At 41.0% G+C, this 23,214-nt stretch overlaps 1 protein-coding gene across 25 annotated transcripts in view; it reads left to right on the top strand.

Annotated features, from left to right (window-relative positions):
- Positions 1-23,214, top strand: part of PHLDB2 (pleckstrin homology like domain family B member 2) — a 229,646-nt gene that overhangs the window by 126,938 nt on the left and 79,494 nt on the right. For 16 of the 25 annotated variants that reach the window (XM_074332137.2, XM_088794210.1, XM_074332058.2 and 13 more), the window contains one exon: positions 19,055-20,409. In XM_074332137.2, coding sequence (XP_074188238.2) covers positions 19,055-20,409 — 1,355 coding nt within the window. Of the gene's footprint in view, positions 1-456; positions 852-1,082; positions 1,210-7,580; positions 7,856-16,612; positions 16,634-19,054; positions 20,410-23,214 lie in introns of those variants that run through there. The other 9 variants (XM_074332130.2, XM_074332082.2, XM_074332118.2 and 6 more) reach the window with 4 other exon arrangements.

Here is a 23,214-nt window from a genome sequence, read left to right as displayed (position 1 = left end):
CGGGAGCTAAAACAACGTGCCCAAAGCCACACTGATCATAAGTTAGTGTGTACTTCATTGTGCTCTTTCTTGCTATTGTGAGTTCCTCGAGGGAGGGCTGATGGCCTTTTTATCTTTGTAACCCCAGAGACTCGTTCAAAACTTGGCAGAGGCTCACATTCCCGAGTACCACAGTCGCCGGCCACCCTGGGTCCGTTTGGTTGCCTTCTACGGAAGCACCGTTGAAGTACGTTCACATCAACGTTTTCATTAACCACAGCAACTCAAAACAACAACAAAAACCATGCTGTACAATATAGAAACTTTCAAGAGAAATAACTGAAAGGAAATTAGTATAAAATTATTTTACAATCCTCAGCCCCTAGCTGATTTAACGAAGCTGCATTTCTGACGCATCAGGCACCTGCCCGGGGCGAACTGTCGGGAGAAGGTGCGGCCAACAGGAGTTTCCCTGTCGGGTGAGGAAATCATCACCCGAGGACACGTACCCTCCCGCCCTTCTTCCAGCTCATTAAAAAAAAAAAAAAAAAAAAAAAAAGCCTGCCACAAAAGTCTCTGCTGCGCGGCTGTAAACGCGGCTTTGAGGAGCCTGATAATGGGGTGCACAGCCAAACCCCTCCAGCAGCAGTAAAGCCACAACTGCAAACTGCTCGTGAGCTGGATGGGTCACCAACTTCATTGCGCCATGTTCCTCGGTGCCAGCCGCGATGGCTAGGAAGGGGCCGAGGGCACTGGACCGAGCCGCGCGGAGCCCACCACCGCGGCCCGAGGGGGACCGCACAGAGTCGCTGTGCGGAAGGAGCACACCTTCCCGCCCTCGCCGCCGGCACCGGGCAGCGCTGACGCGCTAGGTGAGGAGGGGGCGGCGGCGGGCTGAGAGATGCGGGCAGCGCCGGCTCCGCGCGGCCGGGCCGCTTCTCTGGGCGTTGGCTCCCCCGCCGCGGAGTTGGTCGCCGCCGGTTGCGCGGCCGAGGGTTGGGGGCGGAGAGGAGGCAGTGGCGGGCCGGGCCGCGGAGGGGCGCGCTGACTGCGCACCGCGAGTCCGGAGTGGCCCGACCGCTGCGGCTGGAGCTGCGGCGGGGCCGGGACCCGGAGCCGCGGGGTGGGAGGGAGGGAGGGCAGGCTGCGGCGGCGGGGGGCCGGGGCTGGGGCCAGGCCAGAGGGCGGCGGGGCTCGTGGAGAGCGGCGGCTCGGAGGAAAGATGAGGCGGTGAGTGGACTCCGGGGACGCAGAGTTTCTGTGCTTCTCTTGCGGGCTGCAGGGACAAAAGCCCGGCTGCTCAGCTTTGGGGGGCCCTGAACCCCGGGGGAAGGGTGGACCTCGGGTTGCGAGGATGCTGGGGTAGAGGAGACGCTCACAGAGCGATTGTAGGGAACAGGCGGGATTTGTGGGAACCCGGGGCAACTTTTGCCGAGAACTCTGGGATACCCGAAGAGAGAGGGATCGGGATCTTGGGGATAGAGCTGCTTTGTCGCTGAAGGCGGAGGAAAGAGAAGGTCCGCCGCTGGATGGTGTGGGGCGCGGGATTCAAAGAAGACCCCCAGCCCCAAATACATGGCTAGCTGCGCTTCAGGTCCCACTTTGTTTCAAAAGTGGGGCTCGCGAGTTGGAATCTCCCAGAGCCTCGGATTCCGATTTGGTCTTGAACCCCCCAAAGTATGGTATGGCGGTCTCCGCACCCCTAAAGATACGGCTGGAAGGGATAGGAGATGTTTCGAACCCCTGTTTAACCCGCGCCCCGCACAGCGGAGGCGCAGCTGAAAGGTTGGCTGGTATATTTAATAACTTAGCTCTAGCAGTGATCACTTATTAAAGAGCCAAGGACCTGGCTAACTCCCGCCACCGCCAGGAAATTAAAAGGCTGACAGGCTGTCCCTTGCAGGGTTGGGGTTTCCTGTCTGAAAGAGTTTCGGAAGTTGAACCTAATTTCAGCGCCTCCCCATCTACCTTTCGAGTGTCAAGAGAGAACTGCGCCCGCAGCCTTTTTTGTTGGTAGACTTGCCCCAGGCTGGAAATCCTCTGGGCTGGCTCTGCCCTCATCCCTAGAAGTCTTTCCTCTGCAGCTCCAAAGTAGTTCTCAAGAGTTCTAGAATGCACAGCTAGTTACAGCCAGACACAGCTAGGAGTGGAACTGTGAAAGGAGGCAGAATAATGTGGAGTCCTTTTAGTATAAATGTGTACTAGCCGCATTTCCCCTCATTATATGAATGTGTAAGTTACAGATATTTATTTTCAAGTATTGGACTTGTAACGTTAAGCTTCCTAGTCTGGCTTAATTTAAGTGTTTGAGATATGTCTCTGAGATGCTAACATTATCAGAATTCAGCTGGGGGAGGTCTAAATGAAGTTCACAGTTTCAGAGAGTTAAACTTTTGCCCTGAGAGCACTTGAATTCTTGGTTCCTGGTAGGATAGCAACGGAGTAGTTGAATTTGGAATAAATAAACCTTTACAGTTCCCCACAATTTTAACAGAATGGCTGCATCCCTGGTACCATCGCCCTCAATTGTGTAAATATTTGTTCGAATAAAGAGCTAAGGTTCTCTGAAAAGTAACAGTTGTGTCTATTCATGATTCCCTTTTCATGTCCTGGACTTAACTTAGTTATTTAAATGGTTGTGGTGTGTTTTTGTTGTTGTTGTTTTGCCTTACATAGTTAATGTGGAAATTTAAACAGGCATACTTAAGAAACTGTAAAGTCCTCAAAATGTTTGTAAGTAGCGTTTCCTTTAAAAGCAAGGAGGAATTGAATTTTTGCTCTTAGTTAACTAATGTAGCCTTCACCTCCTGAGACCCAGAGGTTTGCAAATCCCAGCCTTTCTCACAAATGGAAAAATGAGATGTTTGGTTAAGAGTAGTCATCATTTCAGTCAATTTACAGGCTTCAATCTGTTTCATGCAGCTGGCAACTGCTGCTCTTTTTGGATTGTGGTCAGACTATAGGGGGTGGCTTTTGGGTCCCTTTCTGAAGTGGGGGAGGAAAAGATACTCCAGAAAGTGGGCTAAGGGCTTGCTAACTTCTGTCTTAAAGAACCCAAACCAAACCTGGAACTCTTGAGCAGTCTTTCAGAAACCTTTTACTTATCAGCTTTTGCACAAGAGAGAAGAAAAGCCACGGGATTAAACCAACCACTGGTTCTTAAAACCCTATTTTGAGGTCTGTAAGCAAGAATTGATTCTGGAGCACGTTACAGAAGTTACTGTGAAAATTGTGATTCCTTTTAAATACTTTTAAGAACAGTTGAGATGATGAATTTGTATGTTAATTCCCAATCCTTCCCAGGGAGGTAATGCTCCAAATGACCTGGGAAAACAGTGGCTTTGTACAACTGTTTCTTAGGTCTTGGTGTACTTTACTTTTTAGCTGTGTAAATGTCACCCATTTGAAACAAAAACAACTATTAAGTGGTGTGCTTTTTTAAAAAAAAAAAGCGCTGGTATACATTACAGCAGTGGTTCTCAATGGGGCGGGGAAGGAATTTTGCCTCCAGGAATATTGGCCAATGTCTGGAGACATTTTTGGTAGTCCCAAATTGGGGGTATGGAACAATCCCAACTGCCAACTTGGGCTAGCATCTAGTGGGATGAGTCCTTAGATGCTGTGTAATGTACAATGCACAGGACACCCGAAGAATTATCCAGCCCCAGACTCTCCCCTACATTGTTACCTCATGGACATTTGTTAACAAGATTAGGGGTCTTAAATCTAATTTGGATCCTTAAGAAACCAGTTGTGTTCTTGTTCAACATAAAGAGACCATAGCATAGAAGGCTTTTTGTCTGCAGCAGATTATTTTGCCCTTGGCATTAAGAGTCTTACTATTCCATAGATTTGAAGGAATTTGTGTTCACCGAGGACTTTGCATTGGCTTAAAATGACAGAATTTTGGAGTGTTAGAGTGCAGGAGAGCCTCAGAGATCAGCAAGTTCCACCTTTTCATTTTATAAATGTAATAACTGAGATGCTCAGAGATTAATGACTTGAAAGGTCTCTCGTGAGTTAGTGGCAGACATAGTTCTAGGTATAGCCCAGGATTAGAGAATTTAGAAGCTGATATTCAGGCAAGTGTAGTTTTTTGTTTGTTTGTTTTTTGTTTTTTATTGTTGTTTTTTAACTGGACCTGACCCTTTGTGAGAGTTTAGAGGTACCACTCTGCATGATGAAATATATAAACTTTTTTATGTGAAAAGAGTGGCATTAGCCATAGTGACTGTAGAGCATATGCCCGGAGGTGGCAGCCCCCAAAAGGGGATAATTCCATTGTGTGACCTATGACACTCCACATCTGATGCCTGTACCGTCCTTCCCATGGCAAAGTGGGCAACAGATGGTTCCACAGACATAGCAGATGCTGCTTTTGAATCCAGGTACAAAACAGAACATTTGAGGTTTTCTGTCCTTCCTGCCTTATGGGTTAAGAGTAGAGTGCATGAATGGATAGGGTTGTCTTGGATAGAGGGGCGAATGCGACGCCTCCTGAGTGCAAAGTTTAAAAAGACACCTGGCATACAAGGAAATGAATGTGCATTGGGAATTGTAGGGGGAGGTCATAAGCTGATAAGTGGATATCTAACGTCAATGTGATTGCATAGAGCTTGGGTCAAGAATGAAAACAATTCAAGCTTGGCAATTCTTTGGGTGAGTAGGATAAAATAATTCTGGGGGCAAAAGGAACCTCAGAAATCCTTTTATTTGAACCCTTTGCCCACAATCCACTCACTTGGCTGGATAGTGAGAACGTGCAAGCCTCCTCTCCTAATTCCTGTTCCATTGCACTTTCTCTCATACCCCACCGTCTCTGCCGTTCCATATGTTTGCCTCATGGGGAAGAAAATGATAGTCTTTGTTAATATCGTAGGAGAGTTTAAAATCATGGTATCTGTGTGTGGCCCTGTTTATAGAAATGAATTTTTGATTATCAGAAAAGTTGTGCACATGTGGCCCGATCACTTAGGAACATATGTACTCTCACATTTACATTACTATGATTAGCCATTAGGCCTGTGATTATGGATGCTAGTTCTGTGTGCTTAGTGGTACTGCCAAGATAGGAATAGTTAACAATCCTCAAATCTGGGAGGTTCTGGCACTATAGGAGAATTTTTTAGTATGCAGTTCTTGGGAGAGGTCAGAGCTCTGAACTGTGCCAAGATAGGTTCTTATCATTTTGACAACTAGCCAATGGGTGTACCTCAAAGCCAAGGACATAGTATATTAGGAATGATTCGAAAGTGATGACTCTTTAAAGGTTTCTGGTCCCTGTGGTGCTGCAATAAAGAGGTATAACAACCTACTCATAATCACTTTTTGTCTAGTTATTCTTGTTACCTTTTTTTCAAATGATAAGTAAAGAAGACATGAGTTGATTTTTTTTAAATAACTGTTAGCTGGAAATATTGATTGGCATTTTAATAATGTGACTCTTATCATTTGAAAGTGAATAAAATCAAAAAGGGTAGCTCAGGTTTTCAAATCCCTTCACAATAAATGTTTATTAGGGCAGAACTTGTCTTTGTCACCCAGGAATTCAAATCTTCTAGGGGTTAATTGGAACCTGATAATGTGCACATGGTATTAATTTGTTTTCATGATATTTAGGGATGTTTCTTAGATGTTGAAAAAGCAGCTTTGTGCTGTATCAGCTTTAAAGGCAAGATTGCTGTCTATAGCAGCTGGTGGCCAATAAGAGAAACCTAAGTATAAAAATCATTTTATTGAGGTGAAGTGGGAAAGCTAGGGGCTGGCGAAGCTTGCTATACAAAGAAACAGATAAATAAGCTAGAGAATAACAGGTTAAGTTGTACGGAGAAATTTTTGAGAAGTTTTTACAAGAGATATTTGTTTTACTTAGTATATGTAGGTTGATTTATCAGATGAATTGCTTTTCCTTACTTTAAAAATGAAGGGGAAGACAAAGTTTGCTGATGCCAATATTTAATATTGTTATCTGAAGCAGGGTCAGCTTTTTCTAAGACTTGGTGCTAAATCTAGAGTTCAGTGGAAATCAGTATTGATCATCTTAGAATATTTTGTTGGCACACTGCATGTGACTTCACCAGATGGCAGTATGTTTGTGGAATTAGCATCTGGAAGATCCAAAAAAAGCTAAAAGTTAATAAAAATTTTCCTAGATTTCTTTCTTGACCGCTGTATTGCTAAAGAAACAAGGGCAGATAAAAGCAGAGAAAAGCCAGCTCCTGCATTCTTTTGATCAGTTCAGACCCAGTCTTTGTAGTGCTTCGTAGCCAGCAGATATTCCGAACAGACTGGGAAGTGATGTCTGGCTGCCACACTACTTACGTCACTGCATAAGTAGGTTTCATAAACAGTGTAAGATTTATTAAGGAAACTGCAAGCCATGGGGATGCAGACAAAATATTTCTTACAGCTCCTGCTGAATCAAATATCCATATTCTATATTGCATTGTCATAATTCTGAGCAGGCCTTTTTCCTACTATGTTATACTGAAACAATTTACCATGCCCGTGGAATGTCATGGGCAACAGCGCTGGTGAAATCTTTTCCCAATTAGGTAGCTGCCACCTTATCACTAAAACATGTTTCTGTTCTGTGGTCATTTCCATTTCCTGCATTGTATAACTGGCATTCCTTTAGTTATTTAACCAGTATCTACGGGAGTCCAGAAAGTCAGAACAAGAACATGTAGTTCACTCTCAACTTTTTAAATATGGGGAAACCTCTGCTAAAACAAGGTGAAGACAGGTGAAGTGACTTGCTCCAGCTTTTCCCCTCTCTTGGTTATTTTGGCAGAACCAGGACTAGGATGGGTCTCCTGACTCACGTTCCTGACAGCCTGTCCGGTGTTCTTTGTACTAGATTGCCCATTACAATAAAAATAACATCCTAATGTAACCATCTCCTTTATTAGGTCTTTTGGTCAGATGTGAAAAAAACAACAATGATTAAATTTTATTTAATCAGTTGTTTATTGATCTCTGCTGGTTCAAGTCCTTTCCCTTTTTCTTCTAAGCGAAATAAATGGTTAAAAGGTAGGGAGCAGGAAAGGGAAAAATTAAGTAATGAAGAGATTGTGTCATTGTTGGTTTGTTTTGTTACAGTATTTTTGAAACTCATCCATTCGACTTCTGAGTCAAAGGGAAAAACATGATCATGGACCATGTGGTCAAATTTTATTTGTTCCATCTCTCCTGAGCCTACTTATGTCCTGACAATTTCCAGTTTACAAATATCAGGTAACAGAATGGGAAATGTACCATGTTTAGGTTGGGGGACTGTTACTTTAATAAAAGATGACTCTTAAGAGAGTGGATTTTAATCAATAGTGTGGAATGGGGACAGGATGGTGGAAAGAGCTTGCTCCCGTAGACTCTCAACTTCCAATTCAAGCTCATAGTAGTGCCTTCAGGGTCAGTAGAGAGCATCTTTATCTCCATGTGATCCCAGGGTCAGTATTTGAAATCGGCTTTGAGCTGAAAGGATGCTCTTTTCTGGAGTATTCCTCTGCTTTAGGAAGTGAGTGTGAAGTGCGGGTGCACACAGATATTCAAGTCCTCTGATGTCCTTATTCCAGGACTCACCACTTCTCTGGCTTCATCTTCACCGTGGTCACAACATAATACAGGAGGATTCTTCCAGGTCTACAGTCAGAATCACCTAAACCCAGGGATGAATTATACCAATAATCAGGAATAAGAAACATCCTGGAAACATTTGATTTATTTGGGAATGTTTTAGAAATCCTTATCTTGAACTAAAACTCTTTTAGGATTCTATAAAGAACCCTGAAAATGTGGGGCTAGAATTTCCTACCTAAAGAACTCTCCCACTTTCAAAGAAGCAGTAACATAATTTGAGAATCTACAATCGAAGAAGGTATGTCAGTCTCTTAGCATAAACATGTAAGGTTGTGTGTGTGTGTGTGTGTTTAAATGTTTTTTGAGGCTGAAACTGTTCAAGATATGGTGGGTTGGACATGTTTTGTGAATACTTTTTACATGTTAACTTTCTGAAGTGATGGTTTTTATTTGGGCACATATAGTGGTGAGATATAATAACCCCACCTAGCATCTTGCAAGTATCCCAAATACAATGGTCTGATACTTGTAATAAGGACAGTGCAGTTCCTTTCTAATTTCTCCCGGGGACTTAAAAAAATATATCAGTTTTTAGAAGCTTAATTCAATACGATAGAAAGTTAGTATTTTATACTTTAAAAAAATTAGCTAGGAGCTACTGATATGACCGTATCCTTCTTTGTAAAGTGAGCTGCTATAATTTTTAAGTTAGTATATATTCATATATTTTTACTCATTTTAATTTTCTGAATGCATATATCTTCTACTTTTTAAATATTTTATTATGGAAGATTTTCAACATACACAAACGTTAAAAGAATAATGCAGTGAAATCCCATGTAACCATCAGTCAGCTTCAATAATAATCTGCATATGCTAATCTTGTTTCATCTGTAGAATTTACTTCCCCCCAAAATAAGGATTGTTATAAAGCACATTCCAAACACTGTGGTACTTCATTCATAGATAGTATATAATATAACTCTAACAGATTAAAGATTTAAATTATAACTATATCATTATGACACCTAAAAAAACCATTAATTAAAATATTATCTATTTTTCAGTCTGTTCAGAATCTCTGTCTCATTTTGTTTTTCAATAGCTGGACTATTCAAAACAGGATCTAAACAAGGTCTATATATTGCATTTAATTGGATGTCTCCTGAGTCTCTTTTAATCTAGAACATTTCCCTCTCTTTCTTGTTGTTGTTCTTTTTTTTTCTTGCCATTTGCTAGTTGAAGACATTGATTTTTCTCTTTTTTTTCTGTAATCTTTCCCATATTCTAAATTTAGGTGATAGCATCTCTGTGGTGTTGTTTGATATATGCCTCTGTTGCTCTGTAATCAGGGACAGCATGCTTTTAATTTGAGAATTTTCCTGCCACATCATTGTGTTGGATTTATAATATATATATATGTAAATACTTATGAATTAATATTGTCTCTTCTTTAAATGTTGTTAGTACTTCCTTAATACTGGTTTAAACACAAATGCGAGTCTAGTTGATAAAAGTCACATCTTGATTGTTTAGGTAAAAGTCGGGAATTTTGCAAGTGGAGAGGGGGTTTGAATGACCAAAAATGTTCTTTGAGGTTGTTTTTGCTTTCTGTCCTTCCTCCCCTGCCTTTCTCACTGGCTGAAGAGAGTTAATCATGGAAAACATGCAGCCAAATTCCTTGGATAGTCTAACGAATACTTTAAAGTTCATACAGGCAAGTTGTATTCAAGGGTCTGGCACATAATATTTAAAAATCCCTATAATTGATGTTTTACCCTCTTCACTAAGAGTCCTCTAAGATTCTTAAGAATTCCTAATATAAAACTATCTAGACTTATTTTAAAGAATCCTCTGATGACTGAAGATAAAGATCTTCATTGAAGTATGTTTCTTGCTGTTGATTGTGATTACTTTTTAGGAACCTTTGAATACCATCTGGAGTGCTTTTTTTTTGCAAAGTTTAGACTTCAATACAGCTAGAGATGACAGAAGGGAATGGTAGTGGGGGGTTAGACTCTCTTATTGTGATAAGAACAAGCTGAAACTTTTTTTTTTTTTACTTTGTGTCCTCACTTCTCCCATCTGGATTGAATGTTCTCATTGTCCCCCATCACTCACCACTCCCGTCTGTGCTCCTTTTCTCCCTGTCGCATCATCTGATACTTTTGTTCTTTCCTTAATGGTTTCCCTTACCTCTGCTTTTAGATGTTTTCAGAATGTAATAAAGCAAAAGTTCAGCAGCAAAGACAAAAGGAAACCAAGAAGGAAACTTGTGTAATCAGTGTCCTGAGACATCATGCCTGCATTCTAGCCGTCCTCACCTTTCTCGCCAGCCCCGCCCTGCATCACCCCAACACACCTGGCTAATTCTGAGGTGCCTCAAGTTGCTGAGGTCCTGAAGAGCTATCCTCCTCTGGCAGTCCCAAAAAGCCTTTGTGCATTTGAGACTGTTGTGAGCGTGTGGGCCCTGTGTGTCTTTATCTATCAGTCTGTCTGTCTGTGAGTGTGTGTGTACATGTCGACACAACAGTAAAATTTACAGCCACCTGTTGTAATAGCCTCAGTCTGCAAGAATAACACAGCCTCCTTATTCTACCATGAAAATACATTTATTCCTGTGGACCTACTTCCTTGGGATCTTTTTGAGAAATGAAAATATCCTCGTTGGAGATTATTCACCTACCTCCGTATATCTAGTGGATAACAATTATTTTGTTCAAATGAGCAGATCTTTAAATGGCAAAGAACATGGTGTAAGGGAAGAAAAGTAGAATCCATTTGCTGCTGTGTTTATTTGTCAAAAGAGCAATCGGGTACTATGTCTACTAGCAGAGTTTTTTTCTTCTCTGCACTGGGATATAAAATCTTGAAGGTGGAGGAAGTGTGTAAAGGAACAGAGTTTAGGAAGTTGGGATGATTGAGTAGGAGATGAGGAAGTTCTGTGGAGATGGACTCTGAGCCAGTGGGAGGGTACAAGGTAAGGGACGCTTGCAGAAGCCGGGAGGTGATGTTTGAAGGAGCAAGGGTCTGGGAATATTTGCCGGCAGTAGGTGTTTGACGTGTGTGGGGCTGTGTGGAGAGGTGAGTCTTGTTTGCGGTGATGGAGGAGGCTGAGGAAGATTTAGTAATAGTGAGAAGAAATATTTGCCGAAAAGGAGAGTGTGTTTGCAAAGGAGGAGTTGAGAGGATTGAGGGTTTGACTAACGATGGTGTTTGGATAGGGAGGATGGGGAAAATAGGCTGCTTTGGGATTTCTGAAATGAGGATATTGCTAGAGAGGAAAGCGGTTATTCCTAAAGCTTCTAATGAGCTCCCCGCCATCATGTTTTCTTGTTGGGATTAGTGGAAAAAGAGGGAGGTGTTTGTGTCCATTGTTCTCCACGTTTAAGCTTGGAATTTGGGGCTAAAATAGATTTCTCAGTTTTCCCCTTTTAGTCCTCTAAAAGCTTCCTCTCGGGCCCCATCTGCTGCAATTGGTCTTCACAGAAATACCCCCCAGCATTTATGTAAAGAATGGCGCTGCTTCTGAGGGACTGTTCTAAGCTGGTGTCTGAATTCAATTACATGTCATCAGTACATGCTTTATTTATAACATTGCTGTACTGTCAACATCACTGCTGAAAGAGACCAGCCTGTCGACAACCAGTGTTCTGGGAGAGCTTTGAACACCAGGCAACAATCACTGTCTGCGACAAAATACACTCCCAGAGCCAGTTCCTCGGCTTTAAGGGCCCTTGTAGGACACAGGTGGGGAATCAAACATTATTTTAAAGTGGAAATTTTAATGTACAGCCTCATGATTTTTTTTTAGATTATTTTTACTGAATTTGCTTCTGTAATCTACATCCCTGCCTTTCCCCAGCAATATAAAATGATTTCTACTTTTCTATCACTTGCTCTTGTGGTCTCCCTTTGATTAATTTCTGCTGTATTGGGTGATCTAAGAAATGTCTGTGCATGGCAATGTAAAGTGGCAAGTAACGTGGTGTATAATTCAGGACTCTCCAAATTTGCTTGTTAGAAACTACCTGGAAAATTCCCTTTACATAAGCATCTCCTCCAGTACAACACAATTCAACACAACACAATGCAACACAACACAATGCAGCACAACACAGCACAGCACAGCACAGCACAGCACAGCACAGCACAGCACAGCACCGCAAACACTTCATTTTAATTTGTTTGTTTTTTAAAGCTTTACTTCCTGGGTATATTTTCATCACCTTGAAACCAAGATCACTGCAGCTCTCCCACTCACAGTGCTGTAAATTCACTGTTGGTGATAAGCTTCACTGTATTGTTATTTGGTATAAATGAAGCTGGAGGATTACATATTTTAAAACAAATGTCCAAATTGTGCCAAAGAGAAAAGAATCTACCAGGAAACTTTTACACATGATCCTTGAAATTAGAAATCAAGTGATTTGCTTCTCTAGGGAAAAAGTACTGGGACTTTCTATGGTATCTTTCTGAGATCGCTTCCTGACTCCTGGCATTTTCTAATGCCAGAGATGATGCACATTTCAGGTGATAAAATAATAAGAGCTCTGGGGGATTAAGTTTGTGGATTGGAAAGTAAACCCAAACATTTCAATATTTCTTTCCTGTTTAGACTTCCCAGTGTTGTCTTTTCTCTCAGGTGGGCACCAGATGCCTTCTCCAGACCCATTCTGTGGATATGCATGCAATATAAGCTGTTAAAGCCCATGCTTCCATAGTCACATAATGTAGTAATTTTATAATCTCCCTGAGACTTCTTCTTTGTTTACATAAAATGTACAGGAAATCCAAAATAGACACGCCAGTGTAGAAACCTTGGAGTCTCCTTGTCTCCTCTCTTATATATGTTAACACAGACCCCTCCCACCGGCCCTCTCATGTTTGTCATTGGGCAACACCTCTTGCAGTGCTCCTCTCACCTCCCACCATCCTAGCAGTCTCTGATGTTTTGTCTGCAGTGCTCCATCATAACTCATGGTCCACCATTGCTGAGGCGTTACACCCGATCTCTTCCACTGTGTTCTCTACCCTCTGGCCTGCACTCTCCTTGCCCACACCCTCATCCTCATTCAAGGTACATTACTGGTTACTGTTGTTGACATAAGAACATCCAAACTTATAGAGAATTTTTATAAAAATTTATTTGAGCCAAACAGAGGATACAAAAGTGCTTCCCAGAATGTCAGTTTGCAGCTTCTTTTATGCATTTAGAATTAAGGAGGGAACTTATATAAAGAATAGTGCATGAAGGTGGGGTTGGATTACAGGATAGTTAACAGGATTATGTGCTCGCTTGAGAGTAGTTTCACTTCTGAGGGGTCTGAAAAGAGGCATTTCAAAGGTGTGTTAACGTAGATGCACAGAAACAATGGACAGGGCTTGCTTAAGGCAAAGATAAACGTTTTATTGAAGAAGTTATATGCTTGGGATGCTTGGGTCATGACTACCCATAGGGTTTCCATGTGGGAATTCTGCCCGTTTTCAGGAATTTTTTTCGCTTTCCCATTCCCGAATCCCGAGAAAAGTTGGTAGGGAAATCGGGAAAATCGGCTCCTTGAACCCAGGTGGTTGGTAGTATCGGCCATCACTTTGTGGAAACGATTCATTGTGGAAAATAGAAAACAGTTTATATCTCTGGATTTGGGAATGGGAAAGCGAAAAGAATTCCTGAGAATGGGTGGGAATTCCCGCCGGGAAACCCTAACTCTCCACCATGACTTACCTCGCTAGGAATTTATGATCAGATTACTCTGTGAGGTTACTTTGCATAGAACCCTTTTTGTCCACACTGTTCTAAGTTCCTCTATGCTCTTCCCATTTCTTGACTTCCACTCATATGATCTCACCTGCAATGAAAAGAATACTCCAGAAATATGGTAGTGAGGTATTAACAGCCATCATTGTTCACTCCTGGGGCGAGAAAGGCCACCTGTGTGGCTGATTCTCCACCTTTTGAGTTGAGTTGATTTGTGGGATTAAGAGATATCAGTTGAGACAAGTATACCTATGCACTCAGCTATGGCAAGTAAACAACTTCAGGAAAATGAGTGAATTCCATATTTGTACTTCGTAATAAAATTTTAAACATACAACTTTTTATACATCCTTAATAGAGCCAATAAAGTTCAACTGAAAACTGGAGTATTAAATGTGAATATCCCTTTACATATTCCTTGGAATGTCCTTCCATCCAAATCATCTGTAACTTTCTTCTACAAATATGTATGGTGGGGGAATCTTGCATGGCTGTCTCTCAGGTGTACTTTACTATTTGCAAATGTCCTGCTTGTCTCTTCCCTGGAGACTGCAAAGATAATCTTTCAGCCAACACTACTTTGGAATATTTTGGTATTGTATTTTGTTTGACCAACCAAACTGCTTCAGTAATTACATTTTTTGATTTTTTTAAAAAGTGTGTGTGAGGAGGAGAGGGGACCAAGTGTTGTCGCCCTGTAGGTAGTAAGAAACCTGTAGTAGTTTTATACTATAGGTTTATTGGCCCAAATAAAGAGGGAGCAGAGTTTGGTAATATTTCATTTGGGTGATTAAGTAGCATTTGCAGCTGCAAACGGATTGCAATATATTAATACATTTTTATCATCTAAAATGACATCAATATCTTATACTACTGAGTCAAAAATTAAACTTTTAAGTATCCATTTTGACATAAGATGTTAAGCTCTTCAACTCTGTACTGTTAGAGTAAATATTTAAAATGCAGAGTTTGGGTTCCGTGCTTAGTTTTGACTTCTATTTAATAACATCTGCCCTGCCTTGCTGTCTGGATTGCTGTCTCTGCACATTTTGGGAATACCTTTTCTATCTAACTTAGTCTGTTTCCCATCCTGTATACATTATCTTAAAACCGAAATCTTTCCCACTAACTGGCTTTAATTATTTTCTGAAATGTCTATTTTAACACTTTCCTTATGCATTTCCTTTTGTATCTTTATCTAAAATACCCTAAATGGTTGAAGGATGCTATCCAATTTAAACCATTCTTAGGGTAGGCATATGGCTTGCGGAACCCCAGAGGACATATCTTACATGGTGGTAGAGATAGGAAAGGATTAACTATGAGAGAGAAATATATGATTCTTAAATACAGTTTATCCCAGCAGAGTTACATCCTAGATTTTTACGGATCAAGATACAGAAAATAACTGTTGCTTTTTCCCACACAATTTTTGTTCTGTCAGAGATAGGACATTTGCTGGATGTACCAGTAGACTGGCCTCAAATAGGTTTGGCATTTTGTTTATATCCTTAATATCATAAAATTTTAGGTTTGGAAGTAGCTTTATGCTACCATTGGATAATATCATCAAATTCCCTTTCCTCTAATAGGTCTTAACTAAATTGTTATTTCTTTCTACCATAACTTCCCCAGACTACCACTCTCACTGGGTTAGCCCCACTCCATGCTCCTTTACCAATCTGTCAATCAATCCTCTATTAAGGCATGTATCTCACTGTTACGGCATTTGTTCGTACATGCATCTCCCTCTTAGGACTATAAGCTACGTCAAGGCAGGAAATGGTGTCTGACAACATACTTCCCAGTGCCTAGCTCAAAGCCTGGTTTATGGTAGGCCCTTAATGAAGATTAACACCTTCCTAGTAACAAACAACTCACAAATCTCAGTGGCTTAAGACAATCTAGGCTTGGCAAGGACCCTGTTCCATGGTGTCCTCGTTGAGGAGTGCAAGCTAGTAAAGCTTCCACAAACTTGGATGTGTGCTAGTGATCTTAGCAGGAGGATGGAAATGATGAATCATGCTCTGGCTCTTGAGGTTTCAGCTTGGAACTGACATGTCACTTTCATATTTCATTGATCAAAGCAAGGTCCATAGCCACATCTAATGTCACGGGGACAAGGAAGAGCAATGCCACTATGTTTCTGAAAGAAGGACAGGAATATTAGTGAGCAACACTAATGCCTGTTAAATCAATGTCTGATTGTCTAACATGTGGTAGCCACTTGATACCTACTTAATGAATGAAGTACCTAAAACTATCTGTTGAGATTTTAATTTTTTTCTATAAAATAAGCAGAACCACTTCAAATCATGAAATATCCTAGTAACTACATTTTTAAAAACGAAGATACTAATATTATTGTCAGATGTTCAGCAAACATTTGGATGCTTTTTTTGTAACTACTCTGTTCACTTTATTCATGTTAAGGAAGGTGTTACATTTGATTTTGTAGTTTTTCAAATGCATTAAGTATGGAATGGATAACTTTGCATATTAACATTTTTTCCTGTGTTCTTTAGAAGAGTCCAAAAAAATGTTGAAGTCGTCAAATATTTACATATTAAGTTAGTATGAGCAAGACATTCTTTAAAATAAGCTAATTACTGACTCAAAAATTGGACAGGAGCTTAAGAAAAATGAGTCTAATAAACTTTAAAAAGAAGTATAACTATAGATTGTATTCTAGTATTATACACTTTTTTTCTGATTATTTATTTATTTATTTATTTATTTATTTATTATTGGGGAATATTGGGAAACTGTGTTTCTCCAGGGCCCATCAGCTCCAAGTTGTCCTTCAGTCTAGTTCCGGAGGGCGCAACTCAGCTTCAAGTCCATTCGCCGTTTTCAATCTTTAGTTGCAGGAGGCACAACCCACCATCCCATGCAGGAATTGAACTGGCAACCTTGTGGTTGAGAGCTCATACTCTAACCAACTGAGCCATCTGGCCTCCGGAAGCTGAGTGGCAGCTCATTGTCTTCAATCTAGTTGTGGAGGGTGGAGCTCATTGGCCCATGTGGGAATCAAACTGGCAACCCTGTTGCTAAAGCTAAGAGCTTGTGCTCTAACCAACTGAGCCATCCGGCCGCCCTTTTTTTCTAATTGTTAAAGCCAAATACATTGTGGAAAATACAAACTACTATGAGAAAGGTGAATTAAAAATCACTACTAATATCACCACCCAAATAAAACTTTGCTAACTTTTTGGTGTGATTCCAGTCCATTGTTATTGTTCTTGTAGGAGAAGAGGCATATAGACAAGGCAAGGGAAGATATTGGCTTGTAATGGGAAGGTGGCAGTGGAAATGGTAAGAAACTAGCACATTGAGAATATGTTTTCCAGATAATGTTGATAGGATTTGTTGATAGGTAGAATGAAGAAGGAAGTGATAAAAAAGTGATAGAATTGATAGAGGATAGAGGAAATAGTGATAGAGGGAATTTCTCTCCCCAGCCCCCATAATAAAAAACACTGTACTGTCCTTAGTATTCACCTATGTCTTTGTTTCCTCAATTTGAAAATATTTAATTCGATGGAATTGGCCAAGGTTTGCTGGCATTTCAGTATGGCAAACCACCAGAGATGAAGTTAGCTGGGAAGAGAAGGGACCAAGACCTAGAGGTCATCTTAATGTCAGTCCTCCAAGGGACCTGCTGAGATATGTCTCAAACATGAGATGAGATGAGATGAGGTGAGATATGGCACTGTCCTTTAGGAATGAAAGAGCCTGCAAGAGCCAGGTGGCAGGGGCAGATCCCAGCTGACAGGCAATTCTAAAGGAGAATCCCAATTTTTTTTTTTTTGAGATCCATTTCAAAAGATAGTCATGCTTTTATTCATTTGGGTTAGAAGGTAGGGAAGCCAAGGCAGAGCTTGTTGGGAAAAACTGCAGCTTTATGAGGTGATGGATACTAAACCCATCACTAGGATTTAAGCAGCTAGACTCTTTCTTGGCCCCGCTCTGTAGATGAAAAACGGTTCCTTATCGGGCTGCCTAAATTTGCCTAGAAAATCTGTGAGGCTGAGCAGGCAAGATGAAGTTCCTCAATCTGTGGCTGGGAGGGAGTGGGGAAGGCTGTGATTGAAATCGAAAACCTGTGTTCATTGAATGTCTCACCTGTGGGACAACGGAAGTCAGGAGAGGGTGGGGACAAGATAGAAATATCAGACATAATAAACCTCTTCCTTAAACTTGTAGCCTAGTTACAGAAACAAGCACATTGTGAAACTAATTACTAACCATAAGCAACACAATTTATATAGAGACCAGAAATGATTAATGTCTGAGGTGCCTGAGGAGTTGGAAGACCATCCTATCAGTGCATGACTTCATTGAGAACGTTTGTGTTTTCACCTCCATGATTATCTAAAGAAAATCTTTTTATCAGTGAGATAAAATCTTTCTATCACTTCTCATTTGCAGTGATAGTTTGTAATTAAAAGACATATTCACAGACTAAAACGTTAGTTTCTTAAGTTAATGTTGTTCAAACTAGAATCCAAAAATATTCTTACAGGTGCATGCATTTTTTTAAAAAATTGTAATCATGGAAGATAGACTCCTAATCTGAGCCTTGAAGAATGGGTGGGTTCAAATCGTAGGTGCAAAAGAGGAAGAAATGTGTTTCTGAGAGACGAGAGAGTTTGAAATCAGGGATGAGCATGGTGCATTTGGGGTACCCAGGAAAATGAAGGAGAAATCACTTTTTAAATACTCCATCCACCCTGACCTTGATATGGCAGTAATTTGGGGGCACTCTTTTCTCTATTACCTGCATTTTTCTTTTTTTTTTTTTTTAAGGGGAACAGGACTTTATTGGGGAACAGTGTGTACTTCCAGGACTTTTTCCAAGTCAAGTTGTTGTCCTTTCAATCTTACTTGTGGAGGGCACAGTTCAGCTCTAGGTCCAGTTGCCGTTGTTAGTTGCAGGGGGCGCAGCCCAGTATCCCTTGTGGAAGTAGAGGAGTCAAACCGGCAACCCTGTGGTTGAGAGCCCACTGGCCCATGTGGGAATCGAACCGGCAGCCTTTGGCGTTAGGAGCACGGAGCTCTAACCGCCTGAGCCACCGGGCTGGCCCCTACCTGCCTTTTTCTGATGGGTGCAGGAGCTATACTAAGTCTTTTTGTTGAGACAGTAACTCTCATAGACTCCTCTGAAAGAACCATCCTGTAACTCTCATGTTACTGATCAGAGTCTAACATAAAATGTTCTGTCTCTGCCAGAATGCGAATTTTGTTTCCTCAGGACTTTACTTCTGAGCAGTTAATGATTCTAGCAGAGACATCTAGAGGAAGGCCCATTGCATCATTCCTCTGGGTGTTTGCTAGGTACTCAGGAAGCAGGTGGTCTGCCTAGGACTAGAGCACTAAAGGAAAATTGTCTTTTTTAGGTACCGGCCTAATCCTGCCCAGGTACTTGGTTAGGGATTTGTTCCTCTCAAATGTCATTGATGTCGTCTTGAGTTATTTTTCTTTAGAACAAAGACATCCCAGATCAGTGGTCTTTATTCTTCATTTTGCAGTACAGTTTTGCTAGGTTTAGTACTAAAATAGAGATTATGTTTATTAATTACATTAGGTCAGGCTGCAAGGCTGTTTGTTCAGATGTGGGCTGACAAGTGCTTGGTCTTTTTAAATTTTTCTTTGTGAAGTAAAACCTCTCTCTCTCTCTCTCTCTCTCTCTCTCTCTCTCTCTCTCTCTGTCTCTCTCTCTCTTTTCCTTTACAGATTCCAGCAACATTATGGCAGACCATAGCCACATGCAACAGCAGCTGGATTTACAGAACAGTAGCTTAGAGGCACATTTTTCGGCGAATTCCCTCAAGAACCATTCCCAAAACGTGATGGAGAGCCTGAGCCCAAAGAAATATTCTTCCAGCCTGAGATTTAAAGCGAACGGAGACTATTCTGGCTCCTATTTAACCCTCTCACAACCTGTACCTGCGAAGAGAAGCCCTTCTCCTTTGGGAACCGGTATCAGAAGTAGCCCCTCCTTGACCAAAATCCAGGGAAGCAAGCACTTCTCTTCTGATGGACCTGACAAAACTATTTCCATGAAACCTCCCACTCCTCTACGTAGCACTTCACCCTCCCTCAGTGGGTATGGATATCCACTTGGGAGAGTGGACTTTGATCATTATACTGGCCGGGACAGTGAAAGGTCCTCGAGGCTCTCAGAGAAGCCTCCCTATTCCAAATATAGCTCAAGGAATAAATCCCATGACAATGTCTACTTTCTCGGAGGGCTGGAAGGCCGGAAGGCATCTGGCTCGCTCCTGGCCATGTGGAATGGCAGTTCCCTGAGTGACACTGGCGCCTCCCCCATCAGCAGATCAGGGGCAGCCAGCATGCCTTCAAGCCCAAAGCAAGCCAGGAAAATGAGTATCCAGGACAACCTGACACTTCAGTCCAGGGTGATCCGACACAAGGAGCCAGCATCTGAAAGCATCAGTTTAAGAACTAGGAAGTATTCAGGCAGCAGCCTGAGTCACATGGGAGCCTATAGCCGATCGCTTCCCAGGTTGCACAAGGCCACAGAGAACCAGCTGACGCCTTTCAGTTTGCCTCCAAGAAACTCTCTGGGTAATTCCAAACGAATGAAACCGGGGGAAAAGGATCTACCTCATAGCGTAATAGACAATGACAATTACCTGAATTTTTCTTCTTTGAGCTCAGGGGCTTTACCCTATAAAACCTCTGCATCTGAGGGCAATCCTTATGTAAGTTCCACCCTCAGTGTCCCTGGAAGTCCTCGAGTGGCTCGGAAGATGTTTCTGGCCTCCACCTCCTCCTGTACCTCTGATGACCTTGACCGGGCCTCCTACTCCGGGACTAGCTCTGGTCAGTCATGTCCTCCCGGAGAGCCAGACAGAGCGTTTGTGGCCAGGAGGAACTTCTCTTGCGGATCTATCGAGTTGGATGATGCAGATTTGGACAGCCTCAGACAGGCCTCAGGAACTCCCCAGCCTGTCCTTCGGGAACGGAAAAGCAGCATTAGTTCCATTTCAGGACGCGATGACCTGATGGATTATCACCGGCGGCAGAGGGAGGAGAGACTCAGGGAGCAGGAGATGGAGCGATTGGTAATCTTCTTCATCTGACTTGACTTCCCTGTTTCATTGAACAGCTTCTTGGAGACAAGCTCCAAGGATTTATGTGGGCGTATAGAATTCCCATGTGCACCGTCCACTGCTGTCCCTTTCTAGAATTTCTGCTGCTATTCTTCATCTTTCCAGATCACTGTTAATTGTCAGCTGTGGGTATTTTGAAGGCCCATATGTGCCTAATGTTATGTTACATTGCTCCACAGAGTCTCACAAGTATAAATTATTGATAAACCTAACAAAGGTAGTTGTAAATTTTACCGAATTTCTTATAAGTCTCACAAACTTTTTCTTTAAGAAAAGGAGAAAACAACAATTTGTATTATTTATAATCATCAAATTTGCTTGTGCGTGGTATGATAGAAATAATCAGTGAAATCACAATACATTGGGAATTAGGCAGTAAAATATTCTGTATAGCAAGTTGTCTGGAAAGTTAAAAGGTTGCCTAAATGATGCTCACCCTTTGTTCTGCACTGTATACGCCCTTCAGCCATGTCCCTTAGTACACATAGTGACTCCCAACCACACATACTCAAATTTTTTTTGAGTTGTCTTTTCCTATTTAAAATGGATTTATGATTATTGTGGAAAAATATTAAAAATAATGAGAAAGGAACAAACATCCCTCAAGAGTCCCATTAGTGAAGAGGACAAACTACTGCATTTTTCTATTCTTTTGTTTTAAACATAGGGTTTTATTTTGCTTTGTTTTTATTTTTAAGATAAATAGGTGTCAGAGATGATTTTGATTCATTAATGATGAATTATGTATTTCCTTAATGAGGGAAGCTGTAGGGTGGTAAAGCCTGGTTTACAAAAGTGTAGGAGTATCAAAAGTATTTTAGTTACTAAAAGAAAGTAGGCTGGAATAAGATTTCTGAATCACATACCAAACTAGTTAATGCCCTATAGGACAATACAATTGTAATCTTTGGATTACAATGAACAGAAACCATTGACATCTATACAGGACAAAATTTGTTTGACATTTTAGAAAGAGAATCCTTTGTATCACTCATAGTTTTTTGATAGGTTAATGTCTTATTGTTACAGAGTTTCCAAATGTCTTAATCAGTAATAGTGAATGAATACAAATATATGTACCCATAGAGAGTTTGATATTACTTGGGTGGGTCTGTTAGACGATGCTCCAATATGACAGTTCCCTTTGTTAGCCACCAACAGGTCCTAGTTCAACTTTTTGGGAGACCTTTGTGGATATTGGCTCCAAATATGAAGTTATAACCCTTTTTCCTTAACAATGGGCTTGTCATCTCTGGTGAAATGAGGCTTATTTTAAAATATGACACCCTAGGTTTGGCCTCTGCTGCATAGTCTGTTTGTGTGATTACATCCCACTAAAGGAGTACAGATTCTTATTGAGCCTATGCAAGTAATGTTATTGCCATTAAAAACTGAAGTGTCTTAGAAAAAATATTTCTTCCTAAATTCTGAGGGGCCAAGCAGAATAAGCTACCATTAAAAGAATGTTTCATTTCATTGGCAAAATCAGAGTCAACTAAATTGAAGTTTAGAGATAGATCAAGGTGAATGCTACAGGGTTTTCCCCATCAGAAAATAAAACATTTAAAATAATACCAATTTTCCAAAACACATAACCACATTTAGAAATTAGATTTCCTATGTTACTTTGGCCAGTTATTTGTAATTAATTCTTATTCTTCTGCCTCTTGGGTCATTAATTTGATTTCATGAAGTCATCTATTTCTGGACTAAAAGAAGTCCTGAAAATCTGATTTAGCTGCCTAGTACTGTCTCATAATTGTCTACGTAACATCAGCTCAGAAGCCTGTACCCATAAATCTGTTCTTTGAAATATCAAGAGTGAAGAGTGCCTGGTAAACTTCTCTCTACGAGGCTCTGAGACTGTCTTTCTTTGTTAAAGGCACATTCTAGTCTGTGACATAAGCAGAGTTTTAGGTAAGCATGAGAGAAAAGCAGAGACTATTTGGTGAGGATAAGAGTAAGTGCCCATGGTTAATCTATGGTTAATTTAATAAACAGTATCAGCAAGAAGGAGAGTTAAAACTTCTATCAGGGCGTAAGAAGTTGGTCTTATTTAGTCAGTGTTTCTCCTGAGGGTAAGAACGTATTACAGAGTGAGGACATTGACATATAGCTAGGGTCTTTCTGTAAAGTACGTAATCTCTGAGCTGTATTTATATTATAGTATTTGACCTGTACAAAATTTGTCTAGGGAAGTCTGAGCTTCTCATTTGTCTTCCTATGTACCTTCCTATGCAATTCTTGATAGTGTTGAGCTGTTAATAAGTAAGGGGCATGTATAAGAAAAAACCTAATAATTTCTAGCCTTCTTCTTTTTGTCAGGTTAAGGAACAAATCTTTATGATTGCCCAGGGGTCCTCTATGAAATTTTAATGATAGTTACCTTGGGAATATATATATATATAACAGATACCATGGGAAAAAAATTTTTTTTTCTGAATTTAGGGTCTGATCGTGAGAAGGCAAACATCAAATATTAATCAGAGATTTCATTGCTTGAATACTATAGGATTGTGGATGCCTGAGAGCAATGACTGTTCGCAGTTTGGTTATCTAATAATTAAGCGACAGTTGGTTATTTTACAATAAACAAGAATGATCTTAAATCATTCAGAAATGACAAACTTTTTTTGTCATTTTACATATGCAAGGATATATCCCAGTTAGCATAAGACACACGAAGTTACTCATGAAGACACTGAAACGCTGCTTTCTGGGCAGATTACATAGAAAAACAAACTTTTACTGCCTTTT

Source organism: Rhinolophus sinicus, chromosome 17, assembly GCF_057876585.1.
Source record: "Rhinolophus sinicus isolate RSI-liver-muscle chromosome 17, RSI-T2T, whole genome shotgun sequence".
Taxonomy (NCBI): Eukaryota; Metazoa; Chordata; class Mammalia; order Chiroptera; family Rhinolophidae; genus Rhinolophus; species Rhinolophus sinicus.
Note: the sequence above shows the minus strand (reverse complement) of the source record. Positions and strands in the feature narration are given on the sequence as shown.